General features: G+C 33.7%; 1 protein-coding gene across 1 annotated transcript in view; it reads right to left on the reverse strand.

Annotated features, from left to right (window-relative positions):
* Positions 1-271: 271 nt before the first annotated feature.
* Positions 272-11,094, reverse strand: part of LOC108738816 (probable serine/threonine-protein kinase DDB_G0282963) — a 25,854-nt gene continuing 15,031 nt past the window's right edge. The window contains exons 2-8 of the mRNA XM_025976713.1: positions 7,873-8,139; positions 4,417-6,964; positions 3,410-3,952; positions 1,672-3,106; positions 1,451-1,611; positions 1,329-1,392; positions 272-383 (exon numbers count right to left, since the gene is read on the reverse strand). Coding sequence (XP_025832498.1) covers positions 356-383; positions 1,329-1,392; positions 1,451-1,611; positions 1,672-3,106; positions 3,410-3,952; positions 4,417-6,964; positions 7,873-8,139 — 5,046 coding nt within the window. The 3' untranslated portion in view covers positions 272-355. The remainder of the gene's footprint in view (positions 384-1,328; positions 1,393-1,450; positions 1,612-1,671; positions 3,107-3,409; positions 3,953-4,416; positions 6,965-7,872; positions 8,140-11,094) is intronic.

Consider the following 11,094-nt stretch of genomic DNA (forward strand, 5'->3'; position numbering starts at 1 on the left):
CACCCATTTATTTTATTTATCATCTACATCACCTTCAGTATAAAAACTCTTCTTCTATTGATTCAGCACTGATTGATTTAATATACACATATTTCACGTTATACGACTTTCTGGAAAAATATAAACAATTCTGAATTTTACAAATTTTGGTACTTTTGATTACCTTAATATAATTTTCTTCTGCTGCCTTTTCTTCAGGCAACGCTTTCAAAAATTTTTAGGGATGATGCCAAATAAAAATTTTGAATGTTGGTTTCTTTCATAATGATCAAATTATTCTTTAGTAGTAAATTTTGAATCAAAAAAGTTTCTAAGATGTTTAACACTACAAAGCTCCGAAGCTTCTTCCTTCAAATCACAGGATAAATTCGTATTTATATTGCCTGAAAACAAAATAGAATTTATTTTCAAAGAATAGTTTGTTTTAGCCGTTTCACTTATTTAAATCGAAAGATTTCAATACCCTGTTTTTGTTTTCTGAGATAGGTAAAAAGGACGAGCATTAATAAGAAAAAATTTCTGTCCCAAAATAAAGAATAAATTTATTGCAAAAATATCGACGTATTTGATATATATATTCTGTAAGTAAACAAGAGTAATTTAATTATAATTTTGAAAAAATCATTACCTAATATTCACCCAATTTCAAATGCTTTTAAAAATTATTGAATCATAATTTTTTCCTCACAGTGTTATTTTTTTTATAAGAAAAGTTTAAATTTTTATTAGTACCCCACAGAAAACTAATTCTTACTTTTTGAAATATAGGCAACTCTTCATTATTTTGAGGCTAAAATTAGGCCTTTTACACACATCCTTTGACTGATTATTAATGCAGTTAATATATTTAATTTTAATTAGCAATGTATAACTATTATAGGTACTTTAGATATCATTTGAAAATATGTTTTAGCTACGCTAGGTATATACGGAAACAATAATTAAAGCCAAATCAATCTACTATGTGTTAGAATGTTAAAGTCGTTCCAAGCGACATGCAAATTACATTCAATACCTAATTTAAATTTAATTTTCTACAGTCGGTATCGTCATAAACAGAACAAAATAGACTATTAAACTTCAAATTTTCGAAGAATAGGAAATTCAATTATGGAAAAATATGTTAAGAGTTTATTAAATGTTGTTGCCACTTTACTTATGTATCTGACAAAAATAAAGTTTCCAAAAATTCTGTTTTTGACGTTTTAAAGGATAATTATTAGACAATGTAATCATTTTTCGAGTACCTAGCGTAGAGCTACGAAAGAAAACACGGACAGACATTGGTATCAATTTCCCTACTCTCTACTCTATGTTTCAGTACGTACGCTGTCGAAATACGATGACTAGATGAAATCTCTTTTGCCTTATTTGATTTAGGCCACGCTACAACTTATAACAAGAATAAAAAAATTAAATGGTTACGAATGCTAAACATTTTATTAATTACCTGGAATACTATCTCGTTTTGATGAGGTTGTTGACAATTTCTTTCGGTCATCAGTTTTTAGTTTGTTTGCCTTTTCTCTGCTTGCCATTTTCTCAGCGGTACTACGAATCGTTGAAATTGCAGTTTTGTGCCTTATTTCGGGTAAAGCTGCCACCGGAGCTCTAGAAGAATATTGACGAATAAAATACAATTTATAAAATTTGTCACCATTCGGTACTCACTTATCTTCACATATTCGGTTTCCATAGTTCTTTACCGAGGTTGTTGATCTTTTCTGAATATCCGGTCCATTTGTTATTTTTAACTGAGTGCATTTGGTTTTCCGTACAATTCTTGGTTTTCTTAGAGGCGTTTCGTCCTTTACCGGTAAGTCTTCAGAAGAGCTTCCATGTGATAACAGTAATGCTTCTCTGCTACTGGCCCTTTGCAATCTTCGGGCTTTTGTCGCTGCTCTTACAGCTGGCGATTCAGTCGATTTTTTTCGATATCTATCACTATCTGTCATCCTCTTGCTTGTGTTCGATGCACTTCTTATTTCATGTGTACTTTCTACCGAAGAAGTCGAAGATGTGCGCTTAACAGTTTTCATTTCTTTTTGACGAGATCCTTTAGTTTTGGAATGTTGTTGCCACGATTTTGATTCGGATATGGTTTCAAGTTTTTCAGGTTTTACTCGATTATTAGCATCTTCATCGGATAGAAGCTTACTGAAAGATTCTTCGTCGGCATAATCACTTACAGCTTGTAATATTTGATCAGCGGCTTTGGTAAGTTCTTCCAATATGCTGCTATCGAAATCAGTTGTATAGTTTTTCGAACTATCCAATACTTCGTCGATGTTCTCATATATCGGAGAGTCAGGTCTCGAATTTTTTCGAAGAGGGGATCTGCGTTTTCCGCTGTCTGATTTACGTTGGGAAGAAGAGATTTTCTGGGCGTGCCGTTGAGGAGATTTGGTTCGCGAAGAAATTTTATATTTCGAAGATGACGTGGTTTCTGATTTTTCTCGATGTGTTTGAGGAGATTCTTTCTTCTGCTGCAATTTCTCATGCGTATTTTTGTGAGTGTTTTCGGATGGAATTAAGCGTCTATTTACATTTGTTTGGAAAAATTCTTGATTACTTTTCTTCTTTAAATATTTGTCTGGTATAGGTGGAGGTGTAGATTCTTTTAGACCAAAGTATTTCATATCTGATTTTCTTAGATTTCTTACTACACACGCAATTGGAGGAGGAGTTTTAACAGAAGTATGAGCACTTGGAGAAGGAGATCGGCTCAGTTTATCACGATTTTTATCTGCTACGTTTCTATCTATTCTATTTTGAGAACGAGTATTATTTTTATGAACGTCGTTTTCATAAATCCTTTCTTGACTAGAAGAGCGGGACTTTCTGTACTTTGTTAACGTTTCGTAATGATGTTCTTCGTTACCTCTGAGTGTTGGTGACATATTTGAGTTGTTTCTGTCAGGAGAAGTTGTTAATGTTCGTGATTGTTTCGAATTTGAGAATGACTTATTTTCGTAATTATTAGATGGTTGAGGAACTTGTTTTTGAACGTTACGAGGAACAGAACATTCGTTTTCCTTGTTCGAAGGCAAACGAGTGTTACTTTGATTATATCCTATTCTACCAATCGAATTATGAGATCTGGAATCTAAAAATATGACTTTATCAGATAAATGGGCATAGCACTTCAATAATTAGAAATTATTTATAACTTCTGAGAAAAGTTACTTCCTTAGAGCTTTTAAGATACTTGATATAAGTTTGCATAAATGTTTTAGGTATTGCAATAACATAAATCCTAAAATTAAATTAGTTTGTATTGACATAATTACAAATACTGAAATAACTTATTTTGTCTTTATACTGAACGATGTGTTAATTGTGATCTTTTTATTTTGTTTTTAATGATTGTTTTAGAAGAAGCAGTGGCTATATTAAGCTACAAATATACCTTTTCCTACAAGTGCATTTTCTGATTTTATTGCTAAGTGAGATCTATTCTTTTCCTGATTCATTAATTTGTACGCCCTGAGTTTACTCCAACTTCCTGACACGATACTATTACATTCACCATCGGTTTCTTTATTGGATTCGTAACCATTTTGATCCATCAGTAGTTGAACTTCTTTGTCTGCTTCGCTATCGCTCAAGGCTTCTTCGTAAAGTTTCTTCAGTGCTTCAAGTTGTTGTGGAATGCTCGATTTTACATCAGATATTCTTTGGACAGTATCGTTTCTATTGCAAATTTCAGTCTTAAAAGTGTTAAGTATGAGGGACGTTGACTTGAACTCTTGTATACTAGTTGTTGGCAGTTTTTTGAGAGAATCATAAGATTTTTCAGTCGTTGGTGAAGGTGTAAGGTCTATAGTAATTTTTGTAGTCGTTTTGTTGTTCGAATTATCACAGTCTTTGTCAAATAGTTGTTGTGAGGTAGTTTTGTCGTTCTGTCCAATACGCACCACTAGACTTCTATTATACGTCTGCATTTTTATATCTGGAATCCACACGTTTCGTCAGAAACAAAAGCCATCAATATTTAAAGCGTTATAGTTTACTAGTAGTGCAAAAATAAAACAATGCGAACAACTATTTTCTACATTTCGTTAATATCAGTCATGCACATACAGAAAAAGGTACATTTGCAGTAAGTAGAGTGTTCTAGACAAAGAATAAAGTAAATCAATACGAAGTAAAGATGTCCGATAAAGTCCGAAAAAATGGCATAAAATATACATACCAAATTAACACTTGCAATCTTATTCGATATTAGGGATAAAATAGGGAAACCTCAATACGGTTTAAGCCTAACGATTAATTTCTATTTAGAGTAAAAGTCTTGCAAGACAGCAATTGAGATCGTTTGAATTAGAAATTGTAATAGTTTGATATAAAGCATCTACATCAAGTACTACAAGCATGCATTTTATAACAAACATAAGAAAAAGAAACGAAACTTACTTTCATTGATTTCTTCAGGTTTGGGCCATGATGATGGGTGAGTTTCGTTATTGAAACCATTGTAAACTATGGCGTTTTGAACAAAAGTCAAATCACTACCTCCAATATTAACTTTAGTAGAAAATCCTTTGCTTTCAATTTTTTGGTTTCCTTCCGTCTCAGAAGAAATGATTCGTATTTTTTCCACATTTTCATTGAATTCTGAGGAATTATAATTCCGATTTTCGATTTTAGGAGATCTAGTGACCATAGTTTTCCCTTTTGGTTGAGCATTATTATCGAACGTCGTGTTTTTCAACGTGACTGTTGATTTCCACATTGGGGCTTCCTCTTTTTTAACCGGTTTAAGTCGAACACCCCAAATTTCACTATTAGGAGAGGCAGTGTTTTGAAGAGAATTATCAATATCGCCAAGTATGTAAGGCTTTGGTTTAATGGGTTTATTTTTCAAAATACCTTTTGGTAAATCGCTTTCGGAATTTTCTTTTTCTTCGTTGCTAATTTCGAAATATTCTTGAATATTTCCATTAGTAGTTACGGTGACAGTATTTTCTGTTGGAGTATGAGGTTGTATGTGGTTATGTATGACATCTTTTTCATAATTGTCTCCAAAATGTAATGTGGGTACGCCTTTTTTATTGCACTCCTCGATCATTTCTACGTAAGAACTCCCTGAATTTCTACGACGCCTACGGAATGTATTAGTTGGGGGTGGCTTTTCGTCGGTCTCAATTATATTTATTTTTCCAGAATCTGGAGCAAAGTGCACTTCCGTTTTACAAAATTCTACTTTTTTATGTTTTCGGTTGAAATTTGGATTATCCTCGTCCGTTACTTCGTCAGCTGTTTCGTTGACTTTAAACGTGTTATTAACGTATTTCATCTCATCGACAGCTATTGAATGTCTTTTAATATCCGAAGAGAAATTAACTGTTACTGATGGCGTTCCACTTCCAGACGATAATTGCCTCCTGTAATTTTCTGATTTAATTGGAATAGTTACGGTTGTGCCTTCCAAATCGTTTCTGTACTTTTGAATTAAGTTTCTGTTCCAAGAGTTGGTGTTGTCGTCGTTTCTTTTTTGAAATGTGTCTTTATTTTGTTCAAATATTGAACTGAATCTTTTTACATTTCCTAAAGAAGTGGGGGGATAATCTGTATAATTTATGTTCTTTTCCATTAGTGTTTCGTTTGTGTTACTGTGACCATCTGGTGAACTGTCGGTTGACTTGAAACCGTTACTTTTTATTAATGGCGGTAGGTTCATAGTATCATTCGATTTGCAAATACCACTGTCAGTGGATGACTCTATGACACTTTTATTCTTTAAAGACACGGATTTGTTAGTGTCAGGTTCGTTATGAACTTTTTCGAAACCGTAGGATTTTCTTCGATTATACCAGTCGTCGTTTCGATTGATGGAATTTGCATTAGTTTGCTTAGATGTTCGCGATTCTAGACTTCCAGTGCCTAAAATCGGTTTTTTATTTAGCATTGTCTCTAATCCGTAGACATAGGATCGAACACGGGCACTACTAGTACCAGAAGAACTATTATTATTAGCTACTCCTTTGGTTCCATACTCTTCTGCACCAATACCATCATCAGTCTCTTCTTCTTTTCTGACCATCATATTGCTATTTCGGCAGTCTGTATCTTTATAAATATCATCAGTATGACAGCTAGTACGCCTTAAGCGACCTTTAACTTCTTGAAGCGATTCCACTGTGACAAAAGAGTGTCTTTTGTCTTTCTTCGACTCTATTTGTGATTCACTTTCGGGAGTATCTTGTTTCTCGCTTCTATCAGACTGGACACTGCTAGAGCTGGATATCGATTGTAAAATTTGATCTAGTGCTTCTAAATTTATGCTATTTCCTCTGAGGGCAGTATTCAGTCGTCTCCCAGTCTCTAGGTCTTCACGAATCCTCCGAACACTTCCAGTATTTTCAGGAAGATCGGGAGGTTTATTAGACGCCGGTTTATTTGACTTAGGGAACTGTAGAGATCGACGTATTTTGGAAGTTCTGCGCCAGCTTTGGAGTTGTTCCAAGTCCTCGAGATCTTCTACACTTTTATTACTTTTATCGTTTTCGTAAGAAATTAAATGGAGGTCTTCGCTACTAGAGCTTTTAGTACGTGTTAGTTTAGAATGGTTAGTTTCAAGGTCGGAGGTATTGGGACTTTCGATTTCGATTATTTCGACTCCATCTCCACTCTCACGTTCGTGTATCGGTGGTTTTTCGAATTTTTCTTTCTTATTGATCACAGCTTTCGTTGATTTGAAATAGTGGCGACGTTCCCCAAAAGCTTGTTTCACAGCGTGCTCGTGGATCTGATGGCAAAGACGAGACACCCGGTGAAGGTTAACGGCTGCAATTGCGTGAGGGTTGTTAATATTTGATGTCGTTGTATGTTGGGTGTGCGTGTTGAAGGAGGAAAATGCTTCCTCACGTACCCGGGGTCGTGAAGGCGGCCGTCTTCCAACGCTGCGACCTACAGATGCTTTTGATTTTTGTGAGGTCACGTCGAGTGGATTAAGAGACAACTGTAATAAATTTTGAACCATTGAATTCTGTTTTTTTCAAAAGTCTAGAACTCGTTTAAAAGATTTTTATAAATTTCCTTTAAGCTGTTAATATTACTTTAAGCTATAAATTATTGGGTACTTTAACGGTATCTAATAAAGTAATGCTATATAAAATTTAATTTTCTTCGTGATTTTATAGGCGAAACTATAATCTACTATTTCAATATTTATAAACACAATAAACTAATGTGATTTACTCACTCAATAAAATAGAATTTTCACAAAATTTAAGAGTATTCTTGGCAATCACAATATTCTGAACAATACACATCAAACAATCTGGTCACAGTTATATATTAACCTAAATAAAGCAATGTTCCGTAGAATTTATTGTTAATGTGGTCATGATAAGCCTCATTTGTTTTTTGCCATGGACATGTAAAGGTCACACAACACAAATTCAGAAGAATAGTTCTCTTTACTCGCGGGAAACTTTATATACAGGGTGAGCTAGAAATGTATATATAACTACCCTTATAATGAGCAGTATCTATAATTTTGTTCAAAAATAAATACATCAGACACTTTATATAATAGATCTTTATATAGATACAAGTTGGATTGAACTTATTTATTACGTTCATGTAATAAGATTGTATAAAATAGAAAAACTAGTTGCAAGTGATTGCACATAAACAATTAAGTATATTCCCATGTGTCAGAATTAAGTTCATTTAAAACGAGACAGAATATCAAAATTAACATAAAATGAGCGTGGTGATAAAAACTTTTGCAACTTCATATAGTTTAGGTACTCTTAGGTACATTCCTCGACATGCAAACTGTTCATTTATGAACAAAAGCTACTTTACAATTGAAAAAACTAAATTAGTACAAATTAATATTTCTTTTCTTAAATTAGTTACCTTCAGATCCTCAAAATCCGGTCCTAAATCTTGACCGTTCGTGACCGACGTAGCAGCAGCAGGATTGGTGGTATTTCGTTGGCAACCATCACCTGCTCCACCAGATCCTGTAGAAGAGTTGCTGGTCCACCGGCTGCTGGACACCGTATGAGTTTTGATGACCTGGAGGTGTCCGCCGGGGACGTTCGATTCAAAAACTTCCAGTTGTCGTTTAGCTTGTTGTTGAACGGCACCGTGCACGTCGTTGCGAGCCCTCGAATCTACTACCTGCAACAACGAGAGGATGACACTTGGGGGACTTGCCTTCTGCGGATGGCGAAACTTGTCGGTGCGTCATTCGCAAAACTCTCCGACAGACACAGTGATTCACAAAAATAACGTTTGGGGAAGTACGAAGCTTTTAATAGTAGCTATACTGAAAACTCTGAAACCTGTTGGTAATATTTTTCTTAAACCATTTATTTTTCAATGCATAATTTATACCACCTTGTTTAATGGCATTTCTTACAAAATTAGAAAAAAAGAAATTTATATGTACGTTTTATGTGCATCATTCATTATGTGCATCATTCAAATTCAAATTTTCGCCTATATATTTACTATTAAAATGAGAATATCGATCTGTCATAGCAATTTCACGTAAAGACAAATGTGTTTTAATAAAAAATCCTAATGAAGTAATCCGTACATTTTCAAATATTTGTCTGAAGGGACATCGATAAGTAAGTAAAACAGCAAAATCCAGCCCATAGTTAACCAAATCAATCAAATGTTTGTTTTCTATTTGTTTCATTTTGCTATAAACCGAAAGAAAGGCACCTGTCGCACCCTAACCTGTTCCAACTTTACCGAACAATACTTTGATTGTTTACGACCATAAGGTTACGGAAGGGAAAGGTAACACGAACGAAGTGAATACTAATAGAAATTCTTCTGTGTAATTTATTCAAGGAAGTTATTAGTAAAAATTACATGTTTAACACAACAGTTCATTTTTGTTGTTTGGTATTGTACATTTGTGTATGCATAAGTAATTAGCAAATTTAGTTGGTGTCCTCCCACTGTCAAGGTACCAAAACACGTACAGAGATGGTTACTCATAGCTATGCCATATTAAACTGAAAATGGATATTCAAAAATACCACTTTTATGCATATGGAGGTATTGGATGCAATGGGATATACCTTTTCAACTCTAATTTCTTAATTAAAATTTTAGCTGTAAAACTGGAATTTGCTCTTTTTTCTTTGCTTGTCTCTTTTACTTTCAAAACTTTTTGAACTTTGATATGTGTTTAACATGTTTCGTTTGTAATAATTTTTGTGGGTCGACTGTCAAAGATCATTGGCATATCACTTACGTATTCAACAGATCCTGTGGTAATATTTGAATCGTACCGCTTTGGTAAACATGTGTACAAATTCTACGTCTTGTAGTTTCAAAATATACCACAAAATGACCATTAATTTAAGACCTACGCTTATTGAAATTTCCTTTTCAAAGGACACTAGTCGAACAACTCCAAATATTAGAAGATAAACTTCGGCATTTTTCTTATTCATGGACTTTTAACCTCTCAAGTATTTTAAGTATTTTCTACATTCTCAAGCCTTCCATTTCAATGTGTTTAACTGTGCTACAATAAAATAGACCTCTGTTCTAATTATTTTATTTGATAGTTATGTTTAGCGTTATTTTAATTGCTTAATCCCTGCTTTGTTTCAAAATTGCAAAATGATACAATTAATAATTAAGCGTTAGTTATAAAACTGGTGCCTATGAGATAGTGAAGTGCTTCGTTTAACTTTTCGAGAAAGTGCTTCGGTTTTTGTATATAGAAATGTATTCAAATCAGCAAAAATTCTAAATTGAACATAAGCAAAAGAACATCTATGTTGCTTTAATATAATGACTCTGAGGACGGTGTTAGTTTCTGCATTCACGTTACTAGTATCCACTTTCAAAACCGTTTACACTTTCTAATTAAATGTTCTGTATAAATGTGCTCAAGGTCGTAACGTCCAGCATACTTGGATGGAGAAGCAGCAGCAATGTTTAATGTATGGAGATGCTAGATTGCGATATCAACAACAGAAGGTATCATTACGGTTCTGTTGAATTAGTGTAATTGCAGCAAGTGCTTAAATTACTGATTATTAGCGGGACTTGTAATGCAAGGTGCTAGGGAAATTCACAGGGATCCGCATTTACTTATCCATCTGGTGGCGCCTCATTGCTGTCTGCTGTCGAGATCTTTCGTTATATGAAGTGCAAAAAGACAAAAGAATTTTACACATAAAATTTCTAACGATTACCACAAAAAATATTGATTTGTAAGTAAGTGATGTAAAGGTAGGGTTAAAGTTAATACAAAAATAGGAGACGATAAACAAGAAGAAGTCCCTGATGTTCGACATCTCGGGGGTTAAGTAACTCAGAATAGAAAAAGCACAAGGGCTGTTAGAGATATAAAATAAATATAAATAAATCACATTCGTCCTTGAGATCTGTTAATTAGGAAACTGGAAAACTTATTAAAAGCTCTATATGAGTGTGAAACGTGGCAGGTGGGCACTGTGGAAAAGAAGAGGTAAGAAGCAATTAGGGGGGTTCTAAAAATGAAATACAGACGACAGTTGCGGAACCGACAAAAAACGAAACCGGACCAAATGCGGACCTGGACCTACGATAGTCACATTTTATACATGTTGTTATTAATACAGGTAGAAAAAAGGCAGAAAGATATATGCGGAACCTCACAGTTCCGCACAACAAATTATCTTGTTAATTCTTGTAAAAAGTAAACAGCTGTATGGTATCTCTGTACAGGGTGAGAAGCATATTGTAACAAATAGAATCTTTTCATAGTTTGCCTTTTGCATTTTTTATATTAACTTCTAGCATGCGTCTGGTACCGGTTTGTTATTTTATCCCGAAAATTGCATAAAAATACAAAATCTCTTAAGAACATTATGAGAGTTTTAATGGTCATCTGTTTGAATATTTATAATTTAACAGACATTCTATTAGTTGTTGTTGTTACTAGTTATTCGTTTGGTTAAAACTTGTTAGAACGTAAACGCCGAAGGGTGAACTATATAAAATTAGAAAATAGAATCAATCGATTTATGAAAAATTATAACGAAATAAAGAATAAATAAAATATTTTAAAACTTTTTATTTTAATTTTTGTTTTTTACTTGGTTTTCTTTTCGCGATATC

This window comes from Agrilus planipennis, unplaced genomic scaffold, assembly GCF_000699045.2.
Source record: "Agrilus planipennis isolate EAB-ADULT unplaced genomic scaffold, Apla_2.0 scaffold133, whole genome shotgun sequence".
Classification (NCBI taxonomy): domain Eukaryota; kingdom Metazoa; phylum Arthropoda; class Insecta; order Coleoptera; family Buprestidae; genus Agrilus; species Agrilus planipennis.